This window comes from Myripristis murdjan, chromosome 10 (assembly GCF_902150065.1).
Source record: "Myripristis murdjan chromosome 10, fMyrMur1.1, whole genome shotgun sequence".
NCBI classification, from domain to species: domain Eukaryota; kingdom Metazoa; phylum Chordata; class Actinopteri; order Holocentriformes; family Holocentridae; genus Myripristis; species Myripristis murdjan.
In genome coordinates this window covers 18,965,160-18,992,878 of record NC_043989.1, presented here as the reverse complement: position 1 = coordinate 18,992,878, position 27,719 = coordinate 18,965,160, and the positions used below count along the sequence as shown (strand labels likewise).

Sequence of the window (27,719 nt, the reverse complement as noted above, 5' to 3'; positions counted from 1 at the left end):
GATGACCTTCTTTCTGGACATAATGTTCCCCCCGCCATGCCTGACTCACAAGGTACGGCCAATTACGTAACACGCGGGAGGAGAGGGGTGACAAGAGAGGAGGAGGTTTCGTCATGGATGATCCATTTTTCTGGATAAAAGGGTACACAAAGTGGATGACTTCTGCGTGAGAATAGGACAAGGCCTATTTGCCAAAGGCTGGCTGCAGGTCAATTATGTTGTAACTGTTGAGACAAGTGCCCCCGAATGATGCAGAGAGCTAGGGAGCAGAGAAAAACAAGAAAACTTGGTGAGGGGTAGCTGCATTGTGGAGGTGTCTGACAGGTGCCAGGTGAATTACAGGCACCATTAACTCTAAAGAGAGAGGGCCATCATTCACAGAGATGGCTGTTTTTATCGGTGGGACTAGGGAGTCACAGAGGACGTCACCCATTCCAATTAATGCACTTCCACAGAATTCAGTTCCCTTGTCGTGCACACAGATAATTACAAGGTTACCGTGAGAGAACTTAACGTGTTTTTCATTTAAAGCATTCGTGTTTCCACCTCCATCTGAGCTTAAACAAACAGAGGGATAGGCTCCAGCAAGAGTTGTGTTTACCGTGAAAAAGGAGCAGTCACAGAGGAGAGAAGTTGAACCTTTTTTGTATTCTCCAGTGGAGACATTTTAGTCATTCATCAAATTTTGAATTTGATGAATGACTAAAAAAATCAATGCAAAGTCTTAAAAGCACACTGTGGAATACTTGTTAAAGTAAGTTAGTTAGTAGTACCACAATGCAAACAGGACATGGGACATGGGCATAAGTTTAATTATAGTGTTTACAAAGTGCTTTAATAATTTTGTTTTATAAAAGCAAACATTGCATTTTATAAAACAAAATAACTCTGAAGAGCATAGCCACAAGATCAAAAGATAAAACTCTGAGTAAAACAATAGTAAATATGATATGATAAAACAACAACAACACAGAAGGTTAAGTATTGAGAGGTGATTTGAAAAATCTAATCTTATGGAAAAACCCTGATCATCTATTAGTTTAAATCTACAGGTTGGAAGGGCCAAAAATCTAAGGTTGCACACTAGATCACAGGACACACACACACACACACACACACACACACACACAGGAGAGCTTCTAAGATAGTCAGGAACCCAGCTGGCAAGGGGTAGACTCCTCTAATCCTTCCCCACCCCAGACATCTCGTCTCGGGGATTGCACAACTCTCAGTGGCCCCCTCAGGTGGATCTAAATGAGATCTGGCAAAGCCTGGATCAGCACAGTTTTCCATCTTTAAGGACTCCATAGAAGGGAGATTTACTCTAAAGCCCCCAAAACGTCACACATTCAACCATTAAAATCCATTACAGCAGAACAATGCAAAATGTCCTGCATTAATACAAAGTAAACGGCTCAGTAGTGAGGAGAAAAATAATGAGAGCCCTTTTTTGCTGCACTTTGAATAACATACAGTAATGTCACACTCTGAATGCCATTATGAAGATATTAATAAAGTGCAAAAGTATAGGTGAGCTCTTTGAGTGTTCACTGCTCAGTGTACTTGTTTGGGGGAGAGTGGTCACCCTTTTTTTCTCCAAGGGGTGAATGGGATGGGTGGAACAGGAGCTGGTGAGGATTCCCAGAGGGCCGATAAAAGCTGGGAGCTGGGCTGGAGAGCATGTCAGTCAACCAGTGTAATTGATAGCAAAGACTGACAGCTGCTGTCATGAACAGTGTCACCAGGTTCTCCCCTTTGCTGCTCTTCTTCTACCAGGGAGAGGAGACGAAGGAGGGATACATCGAGAGAGGAAGGAGCAGAGGGGGTAAAAGGGGATAAGAGGGGTCAGGGAGTCAGGGCAGGGGGACAACAGGTGATGAATGAAGAGATTTAAAGGGGGCACCGGATTGGTCCTGACACCTTCAAACACACCCTCTGCTAGTGCCAGTCCTGGCATGTCTTGTTTTCAACTCTCTCACTGGGACCTTCACAGAAATAAGGAACAGTTCACTCAAAAATGGACAAAAATGAAAATTTTGCCATTATGTAGGCTACTCACCCCTGTGCCAGTTGAACCACAGATGGACTATCTTTACAATACACAGGGGAGTAGGAAGCACCATCAGCCTTTTCCAGAACAGCTTAAGCCAATGGGCTGCACTTTTTGCAGTTTAAAAAAAAAATAAAAATCATTCCAAGTTCTTGTTAAGCAGAACATGTACATGTAAGGCTTGGGTGTACGTCATTGTGAGCTATTTTGCTATTAAAAGCAATACTAAATATTTGCGTCAAATAACGTTGTAAGGTCTTTTCCACTCAGCATGTGATCATTTGGCTTCAGAAGACTTGGATTATGTTGCACAAGCTGTATGCACTGGCAACCTCCCTGTGTTTTGTATGGACAAGGACATTTGTCCCGTGTTTCAGCTGGTACGGGGTGAGCAGATTTTTGGATGAGCTGATCCTTTAACCATGCTTACTGTAGGAACCACGTGCTCAAGTGATTTATGACTACTGTTTACGTGAGAAATCATAAACAAGAATCATCTGCTGTAATACAAAAGTAGTTCAAAGAGCAGCCATGTGTTCTTGTTGAATGATAATAATCTAACATTTGTATTTTTTTTTTTTTTTTACCTGCTGTTACATATAACTCCTAACCAATAACAACGGAAGAGATGAGTATTAAAGTAATTTAACACAGAAACTATTTGTATTTTCCCTGTGTACTGAATAACTCGTAACATATCACTGGAAGAGATTAGTATCAAAGTAGGACTTCAAACAGAAACCTGCAGGGGTGCATTTTTCTGCATAGTTGTTTTGTTCAGGCAAACAACTCAAAACCACAAAATGTGCGGCTATAAAACATGTGTATCAGTCTGCACCTGACAAATGTCTTAAATAAAGGCCAGGGCTATGAATCAAACTGCTAGCACCTGATGATTAACGTGGCAGGCAGCTAGCAGGCCAACATTACCTCTGCCTGCCTGCCTCTCTGCCTAACTGTTTTCCGCACCATAGTTATCCTGCACACACCTCAGTTCTTTTAAAACTCAAGCCTCTGCATCAGCTAACACAATGTGAATGATGATGCCCTGAATCAAAGTGTTTGAGCAGGTATGCGGGTTCATATGACAACAGCAGAGTTGCTCTTGAACTGTGGTTTGAAGAGGAAGTGCTTCTGTCTTTGTCTTTTTTTCTTGAGGGAGGCTTTTTGTTTGAGACAAATATACCTGTTGCCCAAGGCTATCACAGCATCCGCCTGTGACATTGCACTAAAACCATGTGATCATCCAGAAATTATGGTGATCTGTTCCTTGAGAATTCATTTAATCTGAATAACGCTTCTTATTTGTATTAATAGCACTGTTGTGTTATTTTTTTCAATGTGCTCAGAGTAAAGACAAACAGTTGAGAAAATCACACAGCATGCCCTTCTTAGTCCACCGAATGGCTCTTTCTACAAGTTTGGATCCAAGTTTCAGAGGCTTTGTGATTGCCTGTAATTGTTTTATCTTGAAGGACATGGTTTATTTAAAAACATGTCAGTCTGTTTACCACTCAGTGCAATTAGATCAATTAGTTAAATCAGCCTAGTGAGCCCTTGTTGATCAATGAACCAGAAAATTTAGTTGGGTAAGGAGCTGCTTGCTGCCTGTAGCAGTTGTGCCAGCTGTTTGTGAATGCAAGAGAAAGTTTCTACCCCGACAGTCTCTACAATAAAATAAGCTTGTCTGAGCTCATGCACTATAAGGTCTCGAAGCACTTTGAGTCGTGTGCCACTAAAAGAGGATGACTGCATATCCAATTTTATGAATGAACAAATAACCCCCTTTCTATCCCAAAGCAATCCTATTCATGGATCAAGGAAAGCTTTCTAGAACTCTACAAATAATGTGGGTCAACAACTTAAATTGGACCTTATCCTAAAATAAATGGGCTGAAATAATTCAGGCCACTCATTTGATGGTCAGTGCTCTATGGCCCAACAATGAAAGACCATAACAAACTTCTAACATCTCTGAGCTATGCTGAGGTTTTATTAGTGACACAGACCAAATTGAGTGACTGACCCTCTTGCTCTCACGTGTTTCCTAAAATAACTTGTGTGAAAGCAGGGGATAGCTGTCACTAACCCTTAGGCAGGAGATGTGTTCACCCTGACTGCCTGGCTGGTGATTGTAGCTTGCACAAAGATAAAGCATGTCAGATGCAATTGCTACAGACACGGTGCCCATGACATCATTCTCTGCCCAAGTGACCGCTAAAGCAGTGTGGAGAACGAGAGCAGGGGAGAGGGATGTGTGGAAGAGTACACAAACCCTGGGCCCTATGCATGCTTTGAGCGCACAGAGCAAACCCAACACAGGCAATGATGTCAACTACTTTCCCATAGAGGGACGATGGGAAAAATGGGGGTGCATCAGGCAGTAGCCCCCTTTTCACCATGCTCAGGCTAGGATGGGAAGTTAATGACTATCACTTCATGGGCCATATCCTCTCAAAACTGCTTTAGGCATGTCAATCACATGGAGAGGCTTGAGAGTGACAGAATGAAATGAAAAGCAGATCCCTTTGCTTGCCTTTAATTTAGGCTCTATATGCCAAGTAAGAGTGAATATTGACATAAGGGTTTTTAATAACATTCTGATGTTGGATAATATTCTCATAGGCTTCATTATGAATAAATAAATAAAGTAAGGGAGCTCTTCGGGTGTGGTACAATGTGAGTGTTTTTGTAACTCGGTGTAAATTGGTGGAACACAAACACCAGGCCACAAAACACAACACAGACGACGCTGTTGCCAAATGCAAACAAATTGAATCAGTCATGTTGGCATGACTGATGACTGGTAAAATCATTGTTTAAGCCAGCTTGCAGTGGCCACAGAAACTGCTCTCATGCACTTATAGCTTTACAGAGGGTGCCCCCTGTTGGTGATTATGATACTTACACCCCTAACTTCCTGCAGAGTTCCCCTGACATCCCAGGCTGTCATCACTTTCACACTTGACTTCTTTGTTCTTTTGGGTCATCAGCATCTGGATAAGCCAAAATATAAAGTCTCTTTCTTTTCTTTTCTTTCTTTCTTTCTTTCTTTTTTTTCTTTTCTTTTTCTTTTTTTTTTTTTTTTTACAGGTAATTACAGGTAAGCGGCCACTCTTCTCAACAGCGGGCCTACTTCTTTGAGGAGGTCAGGTAACACACAATGATTCTACTTTTTATGTTTATGTGTATTCACTGCTATTGAAAAACATGGGTTTAAATTAGATTGTCATAATCTGTTGTCAAGCAATATAGACCTATACATAAGGGCACTTTGACCAATGGCAGGCTTGGACAAAACAATTCAAATAACAAACAAATCATAGAGTTACACATAATCTACTTATCCCATCTGTTACGATGGTAATCAGTTTAAAATTTGGTTTAGTCCTGGACATTAAAGCACAAATGTTCTTGCACTCAACACAATGAAACAAGAATGAACTAGGCTATTTCAACTTTTTTTTTTTTTTTTTTAAAGCCTTTTCTGGGATTAATGACCTTGTCAAATGATGAAGTTTCCTTGTTGTTGGGGGAAGGTAATCGTGCCAGTGCATTTAGTGCAGAAACTGTGTAATGATCATAATGGATTTTTGCCTGCCCTGTCTACTTATTAATGGATGTGCAGGCTAGTCTCTATTGTTTTGTTTGCAAGTGTCTTAGTGTCTGTATTTGGTATATGTCTTGCTCTATTTGTGTTCTGTTAAAAAGAAATTTGCCAAACTGGAATTAATAAAATAACAGCAAACAACTAGCCTAAATGCTGTTTTTCCCCCCAATAAATTATGTAGAAACATGTCTTTTTAATCCATATTTATACACATATTGCAGCATGCATAGGTCCTCACATAAACATACATGCAAACTCATTCCATGTACAATATACATAATAATGCATTTATATATTTTTTATTTAATCAATGGATCCTGGTGTGGAGAGTGCTACAGACACGGACAGACACACTTCATGTCGCTTTGACTTTTTCTAGAACACCCGGATCATTTGCCGCAATGTGACACTGCACCAATGTGCTCCTCCGCGCAGCACTATGCATGACATGAGCTCGCACGGTTGTATCTCGAAGGCTAATATTGCAATGCAAGCGTAGAGGAGAAACATTTTAGAAACAGCATCTGATGGAATATTATATTACAAAGATGGCAATTGCAAACACGGTATCAAGATCGTTCTTCGTAATGGCGATGGGCGGATCTAGTTTCTGTCAAAAACGAGTCCTAAACACTCCGCCATTTTATGTTCCACAGCCGCTTTGTTGTGAAGAGGAAATCAGCCCGAGCTTCTCGTCAACGCGTTTGTAACAAATGCAGTAATATATTATATTTCGAGGCAAGGCTATTTATTGGCCACTTGAGTTAGCTATTGTGGCAGGCTCCACTACGCTTTGCACAATTTTGTGGCTGAGCACTCGAGGTGAAGTTACGCACAAATCCAAGGTTAGCTAGCTAGCTCGCCTGAGAACGTGTTAGCTGGCTAGTGGCGATTGCCCATATACACAGTTTTCTCTGAAAGTGTAATAAACCAGAATACACACTGACGACCACCGTGCAAGACACGAAGACCGAGGAGATGGCGAGCTCAGTGGGAAACGTGGCTGACAGTACAGGTAATTTACCTTTACCTAGTGGACTGCGGAAATAGTTAGCATTAGCTAGCTATCTTGAAACGTTATCCAGCATGTGATGTCTCGGTTAGACAGCACATCATGCGTGATGATAATACACGATAAATTATGAGTTTAAATAGTGTGTACATTCCTGGAACCACCATGAATGTATGCTGGCCATATAGCTGACACTTAGTGCTTATGATTATGTTGGCGACACGTTAAACACTGGAAAGGCTGAGAGCACGTTACTTTTGAGCATTTGTGTGGGCCAAGGAAGACATCGCTTTGACTATCGTCAGACTGGATGTCAGCATTTCCGCCATTTGGTGTGTAACGAGTCTGAAATCTTTGAGGAAGTTAAAGTTAATACAAATATGTTAGGTAAGAAGCTTAAACTTATATGTGATACACAGGACCTTATTAGCTAAGGATAAGCATACAGGCGCCCTGCGTTTGCCTATAATATGCATAGACCAGCATCACCGCTGTGTGTTTTCGTCTGTCTGTAATACATTGCGAAATGCTGCTTATTAGGAAAGATGACCTCAGCAGTCAGTCACAGCTGTTTTATCTGGCGTTTTCAGTGATGAGATCAATATATATTGACAGGTGTAGCTGACTTTCTAATAGCGGTTCAGTTCAACACCCAAGACAATCACATACTTACACAGTAAATCGCGACCTGGCAAAGCAAAATGCGCATGAATGAGTGGTAAACATAACCTAAAATGTACAGAGGAAGGATGTGCATTTTGTGGAAAATGAAGTAGAAACAGGTCTACAGATCTTAAAAACAATACATTTTCCTAACAGTTAAGATATTTTCTCATGTCACATAATTAATCTAGTGGTGATTATAGTGGTATAACTGACATTGAAATATGGCAGATGTGTCCAAAGTTCACTATAGCCCAGAAGGTCCTTCCCATTGAACTTTTCCTGTTAAATTTTCAGCTAACCTGTAATGAATTTAATTGAAATAACGATTTTGGTAACCATTTCAAATCGTAAGAGTCCACTGATCATACAAGGAAATTGTCAGTTCATCATAAAGATGCTCCTTGTTGGGTAATTGACTGACCATGATGCTTTTCTTGTGTTGAGATAAAAAAATACACATTATTAGGTTCAGTCATGTATTAAACAGCTAGACTCTGATGTGCTGTCTGTCCATATGATAGGAACAAGTGATTTTCTACAGTCTAAATATTTTGTTTAGCTTTTTTTTGGCTTAAAAATAGTGCTACCACAGCAGGTTTGTGTTTACTTGAATCAAAAAGTCAATTCACTCTTACCTCACCCTGCAAGCACCAATGAAATAAAGCACTTGTGCACTTATTTCTGCAGGTTGTATGCTAAATTGAAGAATTAATTTAGCATACCACCTGCAGATCTTAAAATGTCAAAGGTATACAGTGTTTGTATATTTAACACTATGTTATGCAACCTTAAATTGCCATTTTTTTATCCTCCCATATTTGTTCTTTTACCACACCCTTTCCATCCATTGCGAATTGGTAAATCATGAACGCTGAGCAGCTGTTTTGCCTGGACCATGTTTCATAATCCATCTTTGTTTACATTACAACATTAAATGTTAGATTTATGTCTTTAGCCCCATATAATATGGGCGCGCCTACCACATCCACAGGTTGTAATCTAGATCTCTAAAAGTGAACTCCACCTTTTAAAACAGACATAACTTAGAGTAACATAATTACATTGCAGTCCAGTAGTTTGAGTCCGCTACCAAGGACTCTTCTACTTCAGCATTTATTCAAAAGAAATACAAAATAATTACTAAATGAAACAGTCTTTACAATAGGCGTGATGCCAATACTTTTCTTTTGTGACCATTGTTTAGACATCGGACTGTGAATAATGTTTCCAAACATAGCGCGCTGAATTAAGTATTAGTCAACCAGCTTAATTTAATCAGACTTGAACATAAGTTATTGATTGAGATTCAGTAGACGCAGTTTGTCATGCAAGTTTGGACCAGTACGGCTGGAATATAATTCAAGACAGTTGTATAATCCATGCCATTCTGTATTAAAGATGTTCTAGCAGACAGTAAATATTTGCCTCATCTATTTTTGTCATTGCCACTGCACTGTTATTTGTTGAGTTTAAAAAGGTTTGCCATTATTTCTCCTGAAAAGCATCAGCTTCTCATTCATTTTTTTTTCTTCATTTGTCTGCCTCATTTCTTCCATCACCTCTAACATGTTGTTTCCCCCCCTCCTTGGGCTGTGTTGGTGCTCCAGAACCGACAAAACGTATGCTTTCCTTCCAAGGGTTGGCTGAGCTGGCGCACCGGGAGTATCAATCAGGGGACTTTGAGGCAGCAGAGCGCCACTGCATGCAGCTGTGGAGGCAGGAGCCTGACAACACAGGCGTGCTGCTGCTCCTGTCCTCCATCCACTTCCAGTGCCGTAGACTCGACAGGTGAGGTGGGGGGGTCTGGCTCGCAGCAAACTCACCATGTGAAGTGGAGGTGCAGAGCATACTGGGCCCACTGTGACTAACTGCACGCAGCTGGTGTGGAATTCAAATGCAGCAGCTAAGCCGTCCTCTGGAACTGTCTTGGTCAAACGCATTCTCGCTTTTGTCCCCTCATAACAATCTCTTCACAGCTTTGGTGGTGGCCACGCTCTTTCTTTACAGGTGTCTTGGTGAAGGTTACAAGTTGTATCTCACTCTCTTTTGTCTAGTGCTTTCTGTGCCTGTGAGTGACAGCTTGTGCAGTAGTGAGAAATGAGGTTTAGATGTTGGTGAAACTAGTGTGGTATGTCTTGTATTAGTGTTTCTCACATTTTAAGCACATTCATCATGTGTAGATTTCAGACATGCACTTAAAAAGCTGTACACAGAAGAAGTCTTTCTTTTTAACCTGGCACCTTGCTGCTGCCTTTCCTCTCTACCTATTCAGTGCTCTTAGTCAGTCCCTCAGGTTTGTGACGGTGCCATATCCATTCTGGCCCCACAGGTCTGCTCACTTCAGTACCTTGGCCATCAAACAGAACCCAATGCTGGCCGAGGCCTACTCCAACCTGGGGAATGTGTACAAGGAGCGTGGGCAATTACAGGAGGCCATAGAGCACTATCGACACGCCCTGAGGCTGAAGCCAGATTTTATCGACGGATACATCAACTTGGCAGCAGCTCTTGTGGCAGCAGGGGACATGGAGGGAGCTGTGCAGGCATATGTGTCTGCATTACAGTATAACCCTGTAAGCAACCTAGATGCAATAGTCTTATCTCACTGAATTGATAGATTGAAGGGTCAACATGTTCTCATTCTTTTTATAGCACTGTAAAAATCAGTGTTTACTTTTTTCTTTCAGGATCTTTATTGTGTTCGTAGTGACTTGGGCAACTTGCTCAAAGCCCTTGGGCGTTTGGAAGAGGCCAAGGTATGTCCCAGTGGGTTGACATTAGCTGGTTGCAAAATGCTTTTTATTTTTATTTTATTATTGTAGGTTTTTTTTTTTTCTTTTACATATATTTTTTTTTTGTCCACAACTGGTTATGCTCTTTTTTATCATCTCCCATTTGACCACGAAGGCCATAGATTTTTTCCTTTTACCCTTTTGACATAATTACAAGCTGCACTCATCTCAAGCCCTTTCCCTGTACTTTCACGGCCCCGGACCTCCACCCACTCAGGTTTAGCATCAGCCCTCCTGGCCATGTGAACGACAGGGAACAGTAGCTTTCTGTCATTTCACAGTTGCAGTGAGCTTCACGTTCGTAACTTTTCCAAAAACCTTGAGAAGCGTTGGACTGGAATGGCTCACCACTTCCCGTATGAGGCAACTGTTCCTTTGTTTACTATGTTTTTTTTTTTTTAAATTCATTTATAGACCCAAACGTTCCTGTTTCTGTTGATTACTTTTCAGGCAGCTCAAAACATTTTGTTTTTAATATAGCTATCATTAGATACATCCCTTTTTGTCTCCACCCTTGCTCTTAGTCCCAAAATCTTTTGCTTTACCCTGACCTTGATACCAAAGGTCTGCCCTCCCTCCCTGTTCAGGAAGAAAGGCTGGAGTTTGGAAATTGACAGTGTTGATTCCTGTTGGTGTCATTTGTGAATCTTGGCCCATTCTAAAGCATTCTGAAGTTGATTTTTGGAGGGAAAATGCTGGCTCGGTCTTTGGAGAATAAATGAACTGATGAGATGCTAGTTAATCTTTGCAATGCAAAAGATAAGATGGTCTCTAACCAAACCACTGTGCTCCAGTATATTTATCACAAGCCTACTGCCAGCTCACTTTACTTTCAGCACAGCTGCTGCCTGTGTGTTTTCTGTCACTTGTTAAACTCTCCTTTGTCACTTGAAATATTTTCTCCATATTGATTATAGGGACTCCATCCTTGGGTTGAGTCAGAACTGGAGGTGTGGAGATGTTGTCCCTCTGGTTACAGGCCATCTTATTTGGTGCTAGAGGGGGGTTAAGGAGTGGGGAGAAGCGCCAGGGAGTTATCAGCTCCCCCTGCTCTGTCGCTCCACCCCCCGCGCGCTTGCTGAGGACCGGTGGAGTGCGCGCACAGAGCTGTCTTCCTGACCCTTCAGCTATGCCCAGTGCAGGCTCAAGCAGACCCCACAGTGCTTTCTTTATACGCCCCACCCCATTAATATGCCTCTGATGATGGCTGATAATGACAACTGCCCCTAGCTGGTTATCTGTTCTGACACACCCTCTTATTGAATAGTGGGTTTTCTAGTGTGGGTTTAGGAGGCCTCATTAAGAGCCTGTGGAGTGGTCCGGGCTGCGCCAGGCAGACAGCTCACTATCTGTACTCCATCGCCCGCGTCAGATGCTGGGTTAGAGAGACAGAAGCACGTGCAGCAAAAGCGATGACCTCTTTATTTCAGAGCTGTGGAGGCTTCTAGATACAAATAATTAAACCACAGACTTTTTTCTTTACCCCATTGGCCAGGATTCAAGAAAGCAGGACAGGATAAAGAAAAACAAAGCATTAATTAAAAATCTTTCTGAAAAGGATAAAAGAATAAAAGCAAAGTATTGATTATTACTTCTTCCCTTTTCCTTCAAATATGCAATGATATTCCCAAAGAGATGGGATCAGTTCATTTGAGGAAGATCAAGCCAGTAACCTCCCTCCTTTTCTGTAGTTTAGTTTGAAAACTGGGTTAATGGAGAGTTTAAAGCTTCACTATATTCCACCATTAAATATAGCATGTCAAAGCCTTTCTTCCCTCCCAGCTACCCTTTTAATTATTTTTTTTGTTGTTTTCTTTTAAAAGAAACATTCATTGCATGAATGAAAACTAAGAACAGCTTGCTTTTAAGTTTTGTTGTTATTTGGAAGAACCTGTTTTATTTCCATATGAAAAAAAGAATGTATTGTTTGCAAACTTATACTAACGATCTTGTTTTCTGATTTTGTCTCTTTTGGTTTTTTCCACAACTGATATTGTTATTTAGAAGGTTTCAGGTGGGTGACACTATTCCTGCGTAGGTGCCTGGCGGAAAGGAACACTAGGGCAGCATCAGTCCTCTCCTCTTCTTCCAGCCAGCTGCGGCCGCCACTCTGACAAAGTCCAAAAATATGGTAACGGGTTTGTAACTGCCAACAAAAGAAAAACCACCTCACTCCATGCTTGAGCTCCTCTGTCTTGTGGCTTCCTTTGAAGAGCAAAACAAGAAAAAGTAACAAAGAAAGAAAGTACAGTAAGCATTGCTTAAAATGTTACACTAATTGCCCAGCTCTGTAGTAAGTAAAAAGAAACTTGGATTGGAAGCAATAATCGTGAAAAAACAAGTAAGAACCCTCTAACTCTTACATGTTGGTTATTTTTCCTATTTTGTTTTATTTTTCCTTCTTTATTTGGAGTTGCAGCGTTCTGATGATGCAGATTATGCGCTGTGAGTCTGCAGTAGCGCAGGGGCTGCGCAGCGATACCTTCCAAGCAACCAAAAGGGCGACAAGCGCAAGCAAGCAACCCCTGCCCCCTTATCCCCTTTGGCCTGTTGGTTGCGGACCTCCCCCCACCCTCTGCCAGCCTCGCACCTAAAAGCCCCCCATATCTCAAAATACAATACAAAATACAATTGGCTATCATACTGCTCTTTTCAGTCATCCAAAAAATATTCTTTTGATTCTGTCCATGGCAGATATTTTACTATTGGCTGTTTACTTCTGAAATTTTCCAAATTATCATTTCATGGTCTAGCCATTGGTTGATGTAATCCCTCAACCCCCCGCCCTCTCCCTTGCAATCCCACTTTGCCCCGAGATACTGTGTGGGTATCGAGCATGTGCCAGTCTGGTGTAGCAGGAGTTCTGCCAGGGGTCACGGGTCTGCAGCTGTCTCACCTGGCCAGTCAGCAAGCGCAGCAGCCAAATAATGACCTTTGCTAGCAGCGGGGTCATGCAAGCAGCAGTTTGCGGTGCGTTGTGGTGGTGGTGATACACACACCTGCGCGCTCGCGTGGATTTGTGCGCCTGCATTACAGGGACCTTCACCTGCACGCAGTGTCCAGCATCCAAGGTTGTGAGATAACTTGCCAACATGGAATATACAGCAGTTATACTGAATGATGAATATTATGCAGATTTTACACCTGGTGGTGACTTACTGCTTTGGGTTATTACTGTTTGGACAGCACTTGACCTGGGGTGGGAACCATAGCTTTTCCGAGAATGGAGTCATAACTGTGGGATGTGGGCCTGCGTGTGGGTGTTGGTTGGATCTGCGCAGCGTAGGAAAAAGCAATGCAGCTTAGCGCGGCAGACTTGAGCGCCCGCGAGCCCATGCTGCAGACTCACTTTTTGCCATCATGGAGAATGGTCACTAATTCTGTTTCCTCTGCCCTTTTTGTTTTCTTTTCTTCCTTTTTATTCTCAATCTTCTATTTGTTTTATTTTACAATCCCTTTGTCCTCCCTTCTTCATACTACACCTCTCCCATTCTATCTTTTCCTCTCCTCCTTTCCTGTGGTTTTTCATTGTTAACCCATTCAAGGCTTGTTACCTGAAAGCCATTGAGACTCAGCCCAACTTTGCAGTGGCTTGGAGCAACCTGGGCTGTGTGTTCAATGCCCAGGGAGAGATATGGCTGGCCATACACCATTTTGAAAAGGTTGGTTATGACTTTTTTTTTTTTTTTTTTTTTTAAGGCTTTCCACTTTCCATCTTGCTACTAATGGTCTTGTTTTGTTCTTGCTTTAATGTGTGTTTCTTCAACATTTTAGGCGGTGACTCTGGATCCAAATTTCTTAGATGCTTACATTAATTTGGGCAATGTTTTGAAAGAAGCCCGCATCTTTGACAGGTGAGTGTGCCTCAAAATATGCAAGACAGTGAGACTCTCCCTACTGATATATTAAAAATCTAATCTCTTTGCAGTCTGTTGAACACCACCTAACCACTCCCTGGATTCTACTTAAAATGAGTCAGCGCAGATAAATTAGACTTCATTGTCTCCCTGTCCATAACGTTGCGTTTGTCACAGTGTTTCTCATGCTGTCATTCAGGCAGGGCAGGTTCTCTGTGCTTACAGATATGCAACCACTCAGTCAGTGAAATTTTCACAATCTTGTGATGTTTTTTGAAAGGTTTATAGTATGCCTAACCTGATGCAAAATGAGTCGCCCTTTAGTAGTTGTGAATTTGGTATGTGCAGTATAACATAAAACTGATCTACTTAAAGTAGTATCAGAGCTGTTTGTCTTGACAGCGGTCCAGACAGATGTAATTTTATTGGCTGTTAAATGTTCTTCTCAAAACTTGATGTGGTGTCCTTTTTTATTTGATGGCCTTTATTAGGGCCACTTTGGTTTTGTCAATGGAATGGCCTCAATTGTGAAATTTTGCATTCAAAATGTAATCAACCTTAATTATTTGTCAATAGGAACGCAAACTGGCTGCAAGTGAGAGCTGTGACTAAATGTAAAAGTAAAATATTGTCTCCTGAACATCAATGGTATGTTGTGCTTGCAGAGCTGTGGCCGGCTACCTGCGAGCACTGAGCCTTAGCCCCAACCATGCTGTGGTCCATGGCAACCTGGCCTGTGTCTACTACGAACAGGGCCTCATCGATCTGGCTATTGACACCTACCGCCGTGCTATTGAATTGCAGCCACACTTTCCTGATGCCTACTGCAACCTGGCAAACGCCCTGAAGGAGAAGGGCAATGTAAGACAATATGTATTTGTGCGTCTGTGTGTGCGCGTGCGTTCATGCACACACTACTGTAAAGCCTGCTTTATATTTAAATCCCCATTTCTGTAGGGAGATGATTTCAATGCATGCCATTCCTGTTACTGTATTGGCTGCACTCTGAACATTTCCACCTCATGACATTGAAGTTGAATAAACATGTGACCATACACGTGGAGTGAGATTTATGCAGTATTTGTGTTTGCATAATGTTTACACATGGTTTTAGCCAAAAATCCCATAAGAGTTTGTTAGGTCTCCTTTTGAATCTATCTACCATTCTTTGTATGGAATTGCATCAGTTGTGCATATACTGCATTTATCCTTCTATGGTTAATGCCTTTCCCAGGTGTCTGAAGCAGAGGAATGCTACAACACAGCCTTACGTTTATGTCCAACACATGCAGACTCCCTCAACAATTTGGCCAATATTAAGCGTGAGCAAGGCAACATTGAAGAGGCAGTTCAACTCTACAGGAAAGCTCTGGAGGTGAGCAAAGAGTTTATTTATTGTATCATTTATAATTATATATTAACTTCACAATCATGGTTGATTTACACTTGAGTGTGGCACAGTTAGGCACTGCTCACTTGTTAAGTTAAGGTTGGGTTCTCCTTGTTTCTCATCAGGTTTTCCCAGAGTTTGCAGCAGCTCACTCTAACCTGGCCAGTGTTCTCCAACAGCAAGGGAAACTCCAGGAAGCCCTCATGCACTACAAGGAGGCTATCAGGTTGGTAACTTGATGATTGAGATGGCTTTGGCTTGTTTATAACATTTATGCTCAGCAAAATAGTGTATTAAATACAGTAAATCCCCCCAGTGGCATACAGTCTTTACTGGAGTAAATAAATCCATAAATCAACCATAAACGTACTTTGACATAAAGTCAGATGCCATGAGATTTTTTTGTTAATTGCTGGTAAGGATAATACAGCTTCTGATGGAGTAATGTTGTTAAACACCCACACCCATCTGTTAAACCATCTTCTTCCTATTTGTTTGTAGAATCAGTCCCACATTTGCTGATGCCTACTCAAACATGGGTAACACACTGAAGGAAATGCAAGATGTGCAAGGAGCCCTGCAGTGCTACACCCGTGCTATCCAGATCAACCCTGCCTTTGCTGATGCTCACAGCAATCTGGCCTCTATTCACAAGGTGGGGAGAATCATTGGTCATTTCTTTATTGCTGAATAACGTTCTGTACTAAATGTAGGCCTATATCTATTAAAAATACTGGGGTTGCTTGTCTATTCCTGCAAGCTGGTTCATGGAAAGAGACAGCTGTAAACATTTCATTGTGCCCAGCATCAATTATTATTTTTCAAATTTGCTGAAGTCCTAATTTATTCTTTTCCATTTTTCTCAGGACTCTGGCAACATCCCAGAGGCCATTGCATCTTACCGCACAGCCTTGAAACTCAAGCCAGACTTCCCTGATGCCTACTGCAACTTGGCACACTGCCTGCAGGTACCTGAAACTTCAGTACTTAAACCCCAATGTACATCACTGTTGATGTTTGTTGATTCATTTTTATCGATGTTTCTAACCTCTTGGATTTTGTCGTATCTGTCTTCTCTGCCCTGTTCCTGTGACCCTCTCAGATTGTGTGTGACTGGACCGACTATGATGAGCGGATGAAGAAGCTTGTTAGCATTGTGGCTGACCAGCTGGATAAGAACCGTCTACCATCTGTGCACCCTCACCACAGCATGCTGTATCCGCTCTCTCACGGCTTCCGCAAGGCCATTGCCGAACGTCATGGCAACCTTTGCCTGGACAAGGTACACGCACTGATCAAAGCAAGTAAACTTTTATTCTATTATATATAAGGTGGCTGGTGATGGCTATGGCTGCAGGGACATGGGCTAGGTAAGGGGTGATGAAGTGGTTATCTTAACATGGTTCTGGTTTCAGAGTACATAAATATATGCATCTAAATATATAGTGCAGAAAACTGGTGGTGAAAGGGTGGCTTGCAGGGCTATGGGTACGGTATAAGGATGGATAAAAATTATCTTTATTTGAGATGGATTAATAGCAGGAGTTTGTTACATGATTTAGTAGTATCTTTGTTATTAGTGCTAGCCTAAGTAAACCACTGCTACAGTCAGTATAGCTATACTTGGTCTCACTTGATTTGGGTGTCCTGCTTTAGCTGTCCTCTTATATCACTGCTTGTTCCACAGATAAATGCCCTGCACAAACCTGCTTATGAGCATCCTAAGGATCTGAAGGCCAGTGGAGGCCGCCTGCGCATTGGTTATGTCAGCTCTGACTTTGGTAACCACCCTACCTCCCACCTGATGCAGTCCATTCCTGGCATGCACAACTCTGAAAAATTTGAGGTGCGTGACATTCATTTTTATCCTTACTCTAGGAAATATAAACTAGACTTGGCAATTGTGTGTGGTATGCATTAGAATGTCTGGACTTGCCATTGGTTATTGATTGAAGCATGGTAATAGTGTTTATTTACAGAACCTAAGAAAGAATGTGTTTCTCTCAAGGTGTTCTGCTACGCTCTCAGCCCTGACGACAGTACCAACTTCCGTGTCAAAGTGGTAGCAGAGGCTCATCACTTCACAGACCTCTCACAGGTAGCTGCAATTGTCTTAAATCAGTTTTTACTTCATTTGAATTAAATTAAAATACATTCAGCACTCACCCTGCCTCTGCACCCCTGTTAGACCCCCTGCAATGGCAAGGCAGCTGACCGTATCCACCAGGACGGAGTCCACATCTTGGTCAACATGAACGGATACACCAAGGGAGCCCGCAATGAGTTGTTTGCACTGCGCCCTGCCCCCATTCAGGTCAGTTATGTATATGGTTTTTGTCTGTCATAACAAGAAAGTCAGCCGTGTGAACAGAGTGATGTATGCATCTTGACAGTCATGCAAAGTCCTGGAACTGGAATCCATTTGGCAAATGTTAAACTTTAAATTCAACAATCAAATGTGTTCTGACTTAAGTAATAAGGTCCCTAATTTGTTGTATCTGTTTTTGTCCATTAGGCAATGTGGCTGGGCTACCCAGGAACTAGTGGGGCTCCATTCATGGATTATATCATCACGGACAAGGAGACATCACCTGTCGAAGTTGCTGAACAGTATTCTGAGAAACTGGCCTACATGCCCAACACTTTCTTCATTGGAGACCATGCCAACATGTTCCCTCACCTCAAGGTTTGTCCATTATTTCACTTTAGCTGCTGTGCTTGTGTGATGCTTCATCAGGTTACCCAACAGTTTTTATCAGTGGCAGCCAGTTTTGTTATTTGTGAAAATGTTTATTTAACATGTGTAATGTTTTTTGTTTTTTTTTGTAATCAACAGAAAAAGGCAGTGATTGATTTCAAGTCTAATGGACACATCTTTGATAATCGTATTGTGCTCAATGGTATTGATCTGAAGGCCTTCTTGGACAGTCTTCCAGATGTGAAGGTAGTAAAGGTGAGTAAAGGAATCAGCTGAAACTCTGGTCCCGGTCAAATTAGTAATTGTTTTATATGATGTTGGACTTGGATAATTTACAATTTACAGACAATTTCCTTGCACAAACTGTTTGCTAGCACAATCTGTTACTCGAACAAACTGCCTGCTAGCTTGTGGTTTCACTGTTGGGGATGAATGACTGACCAAAAAATAAATAAGTCTGTCATTTGCAGCCATGGATTCTGATTTGGAGGAATTTCTTAGTCTGTCTCAGTTTCAGAGGGTAAATTATAAAACAGTCCTACTAAATTTAGGTAATACATTCATCTTGTTTGTATTACTAAGAAACTATTCTTCCTTAACTCTTGGGCAGCCTTTTGTCATTATGCATTTACTTAAAACACTTTAAAGTAGTTAAATTGGAGCTGTTCTTTGTTCCAGATGAAGTGTGATAACAACCAGGAACCTTCTGGGGACACCAATGGCGCTCTGTCTATGCCCGTGATTCCCATGAACACAGCAGCTGAAGCCATCATCAACATGATCAACCAAGGCCAAATCCAGGTCACAATCAACGGCTTCACTGTCAGCAATGGCCTGGCCACTACACAGGTATGCAAAACATACATGCACACATCCATAAAAGCACATTCTTGACTTGCAGTATGTAATAAAATGGGTGTAAAATATCTATAAAGGTAGAGACAAATGCAAGACCACCAATTTATTTTAGCATGATTTTCAGATCTTGTCTGCAGAAGAGGTTGTTGTCTCTGCGAATGTTGCTCTCCAGGTATGGTGTCTAAATGAAAGTCACAGTAAAAGCACAAAAACTGGTGGTGAGGGAACTTGTGGCACTGTGGATTTGGCCTTAATACTATAGCTGCTACCATGACTTTACAAACTACCTTTAATCACCTATAGGCTCACTAGCACTGTTCTCTTTAACAGACAGCTCTTGTCACACTGTAACTCAGTGGGAGTCTGGGAAAAAGCAGAGAATATGACAATTTATCTTTGAACAGCACTATTTCATGCTCTTTTTCAGATTAACAACAAAGCTGCCACTGGAGAGGAGGTGCCACGCACCATTGTCGTGACAACTCGCTCCCAGTACGGTCTTCCTGAGGACTCCATTGTCTACTGCAACTTCAACCAGCTCTACAAGATTGACCCCCCGACCCTGCAGATGTGGGCCAATGTAAGTTGGACTGCTGGAGTTTAGTTAGAATACAGCTGTTGAGAGCGCTCTTTAAGCATTGGGTTTATGCAGAGGAATTTATGTAGTCATATAGTAACTGGAACTTTATTTTTGTCAAAATTTATCACTGCTAGATCCTCAAGCGTGTGCCCAACAGTGTGCTGTGGCTTCTTCGTTTCCCTGCTGTGGGTGAGCCCAATATCCAGCAGTATGCCCAGAACATGGGTCTCCCTGCCTCACGCATCATCTTTTCACCTGTGGCGCCCAAGGAGGAGCATGTGAGGAGGGGCCAGCTAGCTGATGTGTGTCTGGACACGCCTCTGTGTAATGGGCACACCACAGGCATGGATGTTCTCTGGGCAGGAACACCCATGGTTACCATGCCAGGTGAGAAGTTGGACTCAAGCTGCATTCTGAGGGCCAGGCACTGGTTTGGGAGTGGGGGTGTCATTGATAATTAAAAAGATAGATGGATAGATTGATACTTTATTCATCCCAAGGGACATTCACATCTTCCAGCAATATCCACAGATTAAAAATAAAAGACATCAGAAAAATGCCATTTTAAAAGGCCTGCATGAATAAGTACTAAAGACATAAAGTAAATAAATGGTTTAAAAAAAAAAAAAAAAAAAAAAAGCTCATATGGATATGTTATTGGCAAGAAATAACTGCCATCTGTCTAAAATCTTTTGGCTCCTCTCTCATTTATAAACATGTGCTGAAGGTGAGACCCTGGCCTCCCGTGTGGCTGCCTCTCAACTCACCTGTCTAGGCTGTCCTGAACTCATTGCCCAGAGTCGCCAGGAGTATGAGGATGTAGCAGTCAAACTTGGCTCTGACATGGAATAGTAAGTAAAATATGATCTGACATATGCTGATGGCACTAAATCATTTTTCCTCATGTAATACAGCTGCCATTCTAACCACCAACTTGTATCCTCTGCAGCCTGAAGATGATTAGAGCACGTGTGTGGAAACAGCGAATCTGCAGCCCTCTTTTCAACACCAAACAGTACACCATGGACTTGGAGAAGCTCTATCTGCAAATGTGGGAGCACCATGCCAGTGGGACAAAGCCAGAACACCTGGTCAAACTCCAGCCAATCGAGACCAGCGAGAATGCCTGAACTTGATGCACGGCGCCTTCTCTCCTGCACACCCCAACCCTGTTCAGTCTTCCCCAGCTTCCTTACTTTGAACCATTACAAGCCACCCTAGCTTGAGTAATCGTTAATTTCCACTCCAGTCCTTCCTGAATGTTTATATCTGTCTCCATCCATTTACTCCCACGTTAATAGGACTCTTATTTGTTCTGGAGCCTACAGGTGAACCCCGGGTGTCTCCCCTTCACATTCATCAATGCATCTCACATACACAGACACACACACACACACACATACACACAGACACATTTATCTGCATTTCCTGAGCCAGATACAGTCTGATGTTTCAGGCTCTTGATCTGAGACTCCTGTCTTGAACCACACAGTCTTTGGTGTGTGTGAGAGGAAAATGAATGCCCCTCTGCCCTGTCAGTGATTGGAATCAGTGGATTTTTTTCCCTCCTCCTCTCTGTGTGCATATGAGACTAATTGCTGGTGGAGCGAATGCCCAGCCTCCATCACCTTGTTGATCTACTTATAGTTGGATTAAGTGTTCAGTGTGTTTAAAAAGGACAATGTTGCACCATGAAAGTTGTAACTGACTTAAGTTTAATCAGCTTTAACATGCTTTCATAAAACTTAGTTTGCAACTGCTCTTTATTTTGTCGTAAGCTGTTATTGTTAAATATGACTGCACCAAGTAGATGTGCAAGTCTTGATGAAGATGGCCATGAGGAAGACTGTTTTTTTCCCCCATCACCAAATGCCAACTTTTAAAGGATTTTGTCATGTGTCAATTTAGGAATACAGTCAATAGCTGTTGTCCTCTTTGATGTCACACATTATGCTTGCAAAGACAATTGGGCAAAGCTGGACAAAGGAGTTTCTTGTTGGTAATCATTGGAAAGGGCCTAAATTTCACGTAAGCCATTATCCACGTATTGATTGGTTTTATCACTCAAACCAGGAACGGCCTAGGTAAGTATTTTCTAAGCTGTTTTTGTTTTGTATTGTCTATTAACTGTATGCTGTCAATGATACTGCAAGGCTCTGACTAAATATGATTAAAAAAATAAAGATATATGGCAAACCTTTAGTACTAATTTGTGCGTCCAGTAGAAGTGTGAATATAACTATGAAACTTTATATTTTACTATTGGGGTATTTCTGCTTGATTAGATGGGCACAGTTGAAAGAGACGGGGGACGGGGAACAGAGAGAGGATGACATGCAGCAAAGGGCCTGGGTCAGATTGGGTCAGATTCTGCATTTCCTTTATCTTAGTTATGACCGTAGTCTATATACAGAGAGATAGACATATCTATAGATATATAAGCAAAAAAAAAAAAAAAAAAAACTTGTTGAAGCTCTGGACTCAAACTGACATTTGAAAACTACAGTGACCATTGTACTCCATTTAAATTGTGAGTATAATGTTTGAACACATAGGTAACAGTAAACGGAGGCATTTTGCACTTCTTTTTCAAATTTAAGTTTTTAAGAGTCTTAATACAAATGAACATACACACAAAAAACCTCAACACAACACAGACCAAACATGAGCACAGCGCATGAGCACATGTTCACCCATCTTATGAACGACAAAAATTTATTCCATACAAGCAAATATGAAGTTTGCCCAAAAAAAAAAAAAAAAAAAAAAAAAAAAAAAAATACACAATAAAATGACTCCCAAGTTACAAACACTGGAGACATATGATATGTGCATATATTGATCTCGGTGGCACAGAGTGCTGCTACAACTTGAATTCGCGGTATTAATATCTGACAGTTACTCCAGTGAACTGTGACTTTATCTTAAATTTAGCATCAATAAATACCCAGGTGGAAGAAAGAGACGGGCGACATTTGAAGTGGGCGGAGCCTGGAGATATCCCGGCGCAAACCCTTTCCTATTGGCTGATTTACCACAGTGACAACTTCCGGCGTAACAGTCGACCACTTTTGAATTTGCTGTAGTTCTGCAGGTTCCCTTTTCCACTGGCTTTTACCCATTTCTAAATAACATATTGATTATCAGTGTGTAATAATTATATTAACTCTTAGTGTAACGTAAATGTGAATTCATATTAGGCGCTGAAGCACATTTAACTAGGTTAGCAACGGCCACGCTTGACTTACGGCTGACGGTATGTTGAACACACGTCGCTATCAGTGGATATTTACATTAACTAATGATAAAAGAAAGCACATTAGTTAACATATGATTTAAGAAGTTCGCGTTTTCTGCTGGCGGTAATGTGTGGTCTGACACGTCTGTAAATGCTAAATGTTAAAGCGCTAGCTACGATTTAAATACCGTCGTGCTGCTTTTAACTTGACTTGGAAATGTGTCTTACTTGGTATTTCAGAGAGAACAGAGTTACTATGGACGAGGAAACGCACAAGTTATTTCACAGAGTTGCTAAAAAGATGGGGTGGACTGATGATGGACTGGACACGGCAGAAGAAAAGGTTTGTTGTCAACTAAATACAGCATGTATGCATGTGATGTTGGTTTATTTATTTACTTTTACAGTAGTGCCTTGGATAACGAATTAATAACTTTCAAAGTAAACATGTAAAAACAGTGGTAACACATTTAATTACTTCAAGAGAATATTTTACAGAAACTGGTCAGTATTTGACATCTTTACATGTGAGCACACACTGTTAAAGATGTGTCTCCATTTTCATTGTTTATAGCTGGTAAAGAGTATTGGCAAGGCTCGCCATCCTGCCACAAGTGGTCACAGATTTGTGGGGGCAGCAGACTTGGCTTCACCTGTCCAGCTTCACCTGTCTGAGAGTGAAGATGACCCAGAGAAGGAGAACCAATATAAGGGCAATGAGTACAGAAACAAAGCTGTGGAGTCCAGTGATGACGACTCTGACCAGTGTGAGTGTGTCAGGCCACCTGCCGCTTTGAGGTGCAGTCATGTGGATATGAATGAGACCGCATGTTAATTTCTCCAAATTTGTTCCTCAGTTCTTGTGCAGAGGGCTACACCCAATATCAAAGCTATCTTACAGAAGCCATGTAGTGCTGCAGAGAAAGACAGGTATGAAAATGATAGAGTGCAATAAAAATGTTGATTTTGTGAAGACACAGCTGTTTTGTGTTTACAGTTTGGATTTTATTTCTCCTTAATCATTCCAGCAAAGTATTTGATGTTGTTATGTAGCTTCTAACCCAGTTGTGTCCTGTTTAGTACATATGTCGTGGTGAGCTCAGACAGTGATGGCAGCTTCGAAACATGTAAGCAAGCTTGATTTTCTTGGTCGGGATTTTTCATGGGTGTATTTTAAATCATTTGTAACCATTTAGGGCATGTTGTGACACCAGCAAACTGATGAGGAAAATAGTTTTATATGTAGGGTTATAATTTTTGATCACGTTCTCTCATTACAAATTTAAGTCCTGAACCGTGTGAAAACGCCAAATGCCAGACCTAAGAAAATATCGGAGAGTGGCAGTGAAGACAGGTGAGTTATTGATGTTTTTATTTTTGTATTCCTAATGCCAGCATTACTGTGCCTGACATTTTGTTTCAGTCTGAGAAATTTCTATTTTTTCATGTTTCTCCTAAAGCCTCAAAAACTTCATAGTGAATGACTCATCTGATGATGACTTTATCAAGATGAAATCATCTTCTAGAGGTAACCTTAAATAACCTTATCTTCACTGCATGCAGGATTTGCCTTTCTAGATTTTTTGCATTGAAAAGCAGGCAACACAACACTGTCCTCTTGATGGCAAAAAAACAGCAAAGTGATGTTTTGTTTCCATGTGCTATTTTACAGTTTCTAAGAAAACTAAGACCCCAACAGCCCAGCACCCAGTGAGAAGACCACTGGCTCAGTGTGATTACCCAGTCTTTGTTAGTGACAGTGACAGTGACGGTGATATAGTGATTAAGAGCACTTGGAAGGCTCGTCACTCAAGGCCCCAGCTCCCCCAAAAGGCTAACAAGACTATTGCTCAAAACTGTGACCAAAAAGTCAACTCACCATGTGAGGCTTTGCCTCCTCTCCCATCTCCCGCTCCACTCCCCGCCCTCAAAACAATCCCGGCCTCTTTCTCTACTCCTGCTTCCCCTAAACGCATTCACTCAGCTCCTTCTAAGCTGAATGACTCCAGTTCTGAGGAGGAGTTCATTTCCCTACTGGACAGACTGAAAAAGAAAAACAAACTTCTTGGCAATTCACCTTCACCTGCCAACATCAGAGGTAACACTTTGAATTTAATTGTAGCCTTCCATCAGTTTGTTATCTCTCTATTTAGTAATGAGGCTGATATCTCCTGTGGTTGTGTTTGGCCCTAGAATGCAACATGAAGCCCCCTGTGTCAGTTCCTCCTGTAAAGGGACTGAAAGCCCCGGCGTCTAGATCATTAGATCATACGCCAGAGGATATGAAGACCCCGGGAAAGCCCAAGATCTCTAAACCCACAGTCAGTCAGACGGAGCCCAGACCGGGCCCTAGCAGCAGGTACACACTTGGACAAGTTTTTCTTGCAAGAGATTGATATAGGTTTTGTCGAAGCCAGGTCAGTTTCCTCTCCAAGTAGTTCTCTAACTATTTATTTGTCAATTAAGTGCAAAGGCTTTGTTTCTCACAGATATCTTTTTTTAAATAAAATCTAATCTCTCCCCCTAGAATAGCGGTGTGTAAAACACCAGGCTGCTTTTTGCAGTCCTTGTCAGCCCCCAGCTCCAGCCACAACTTCAAGCAGAACAAGGAGGAACTCACCAGCAAGCTCTACAAGCTGTACAACACCAGTGTTTTTGACAGCAAGGTGAACAATGTGTCCATGCAGTTCAATTATTTATTTGCAATTCAGGTAAAATAATAGTCCAATCATATAAGACGTAATGGCAAGGTATGTGAACCGGTACACCCTGATTAAGCTCTCTAGAGCCTGAGAATACGGGTTTAGACAGTCTTTAAAATACTTTACTGATTTTTTTTTTTCCTGTCCTGGTGCATAGCTTATTTACTTTCCTTTCCTTTACTTTTCTGACATGACTTCTATAGCTCCCCACCAGTATGTCACTGACCTGGAATAAGAAGATGAGGAAGACCGCTGGCTTCTGTATCACTGGGCAGGAACGAGGGGGAGGAAACCGTTACGCCCGCATTGAACTGTCAGACAAAGTGTGTGACTCTGCAGGTAATTTCTCAATAAGTCAAATACAGTAATGTCATTGTCTAGAAGTAGCTTTTTCTCTGGCTGAAACTAGGGCTGGGACACTAACCGCAATACGATGGGTATGTGATGCCCACTGTGGGGTTGAGCTCATTACCATCATCACCACATTTTTATAGGCCAAACGTCAGTTTGAGATATGTGAAATGTCAGACATTTATATCTCCACAAGGGAAGGTCAAAGAGACATGCAACAAAGTCCAACCTGTTCAGTGGCCAAAAACATTGCAATGTGGACATACAAGACACTAGGAGGTTTGGTTCTAGAGATATGGGCCATTCAAAGTAAATGCATGTGTGTATGGAGGGGGCTTTTGTGGTTAACCGACAAACCATGGTGATATGTTGCTTTTTCACCACAGTAAGAAAAAATCCTTACCGTCACAGCCCTAGCTGAAATTTGCATAATTTTAGTGGCTAATGTCTCCTGTCGTACACAGCAAAAAGGTCACATCCCTCTGTTTTTGACTAAAACCTACATGTTTTGCCACCCCTTCTAGATCGTCTCAGAGACACACTGATCCATGAGATGTGCCATGCTGCTACCTGGCTGATTAACGGCGTAAGGGACGGACACGGCAGCTTCTGGAAACTTTACGCTCGCAAGGCCACTCTCGCACATCCTGAGCTGCCCATGGTCACTCGCTGCCACAGCTACGACATCAAGTACAAGTACCAGTACCAGTGCACTCGTTGCCAGAACACGTATGTCTGACTGATTTCATCAACATTGCTATTACTATTATTCACTCCTCACTTGCAGATTACAGGGTAAATTCCCACTGGGCACTTCGATAATACTGTGCTCTGACCTTTCCTTCTCCACAGAATCGGACGTCACTCCAAGTCACTTGACACACAGAGGTTCGCTTGTGCCCTCTGCACAGGACAGCTTGTCTTACTCACCCCTTCCAAGCCACGCGCTCCCACACCTTTTGCCAACTTTGTCAAGGAGAATTATGGGAATGTACGACAGGAGCTGGTGGGACAGAGTCATGCAGAAGTGATGCGTAAACTCAGTGCAGACTTTGCCGCCAAGACTAAACTGAGTCAGAGCTGAGATCACGGTGAAAATATTACTCAAAGCAAAGGAACCACAGGGAATTTGTTATCATTCTTAATACCTCACTTAATTAGTCTTCAATCAGCGAGCAGCTATAAGTGGTTTACTTTAGGTAACTGGAGCTTTTTATAACTTGTCATTTTAATCATATACTGTGTTGGCTGTAAATGCCAAAATGGAGCCACACCGATAAATCAAAGTTGCTATTACTGAGCCTATGTACAGTAGATATTTATTTTGGTCAAAATATGAAATTGATAACATTTCTTTGTTGGTGTCATGCATGCAATTCTGTTTGCTGAGAAATTAGTGTTTGGTTTTCCCAGGTTAAATGTGTGTTTCATATTTGTGTCTTGATGTGACTTTTTTTTTCTCCTTATGAATTCTTTGAATAAAGGTTGAATCTGTTACTGTTGGTGCCCTATTCAGGTATAAAAACCTGTGAAATCTCACGTAGTGCAGGCTTGCAGCACTGCATATGAACAGTTTTGATACATGTAATAAAAACATTTAAGTTTTAAAGCATTAAATAATTTTGCTACACCTTTTATGGCAATTGGTGTGTATAATTGATGGGATCAGCAAGGGTAATGTAATTAAAATATGAACTGACTCTAAATCAGGTGCATTTGTATCTTTGAAATGTAACGCAATTTACAGTATATCTATCATACTAATCAAGCTTTGTTACTTTGCTAATTCATGTGTGCTACTCTTACCTATGTTTAAAAAAAAAAAAAAAAGAAGCTAAAATAATGCTTTACCCAAGTATTTTGTCCATTTTTTAATGTTTCATAGATAGATATTGAGTAATGGTCTATGTGGGGC

General features: G+C 41.5%; 2 protein-coding genes across 10 annotated transcripts; both read left to right on the top strand.

Moving 5' to 3' along the window:
• Positions 1–6,253: 6,253 nt before the first annotated feature.
• Positions 6,254–21,715, top strand: ogt.1 (O-linked N-acetylglucosamine (GlcNAc) transferase, tandem duplicate 1). Of its 8 annotated transcripts, none has more exons than XM_030061339.1 (23): positions 6,254–6,675; positions 8,946–9,126; positions 9,668–9,911; positions 10,026–10,094; positions 13,676–13,792; positions 13,905–13,984; positions 14,653–14,848; positions 15,222–15,362; positions 15,503–15,603; positions 15,879–16,032; positions 16,244–16,345; positions 16,480–16,677; positions 17,065–17,223; positions 17,386–17,475; positions 17,566–17,691; positions 17,893–18,063; positions 18,214–18,330; positions 18,754–18,924; positions 19,058–19,105; positions 19,361–19,513; positions 19,648–19,900; positions 20,241–20,364; positions 20,463–21,715. In XM_030061339.1, exons 1-23 carry the CDS (start codon positions 6,639–6,641, stop codon positions 20,641–20,643), a joined length of 3,213 nt encoding a protein of 1,070 aa, XP_029917199.1. In that variant the 5' UTR covers positions 6,254–6,638; the 3' UTR covers positions 20,644–21,715. The 8 variants fall into 8 exon arrangements, with proteins under 8 accessions (XP_029917199.1, XP_029917200.1, XP_029917201.1 ...); XM_030061340.1 differs by having other exon boundaries at positions 6,255–6,675; positions 16,480–16,659; XM_030061341.1 differs by having other exon boundaries at positions 6,256–6,675; positions 8,976–9,126.
• An 843-nt stretch (positions 21,716–22,558) lies between these two features.
• Positions 22,559–27,439, top strand: gcna (germ cell nuclear acidic peptidase). Of its 2 annotated transcripts, XM_030061378.1 has the most exons (13): positions 22,559–22,769; positions 22,992–23,094; positions 23,326–23,518; positions 23,609–23,681; positions 23,832–23,878; positions 24,039–24,105; positions 24,212–24,279; positions 24,424–24,849; positions 24,945–25,110; positions 25,279–25,417; positions 25,657–25,792; positions 26,329–26,533; positions 26,657–26,888. In XM_030061378.1, exons 2-13 carry the CDS (start codon positions 23,008–23,010, stop codon positions 26,886–26,888), a joined length of 1,839 nt encoding a protein of 612 aa, XP_029917238.1. In that variant the 5' UTR covers positions 22,559–22,769; positions 22,992–23,007. The 2 variants fall into 2 exon arrangements, with proteins under 2 accessions (XP_029917238.1, XP_029917239.1); XM_030061379.1 differs by lacking the exon at positions 22,559–22,769 and having other exon boundaries at positions 23,008–23,094; positions 26,657–27,439.
• The last annotated feature ends 280 nt before the right edge of the window (positions 27,440–27,719 follow it).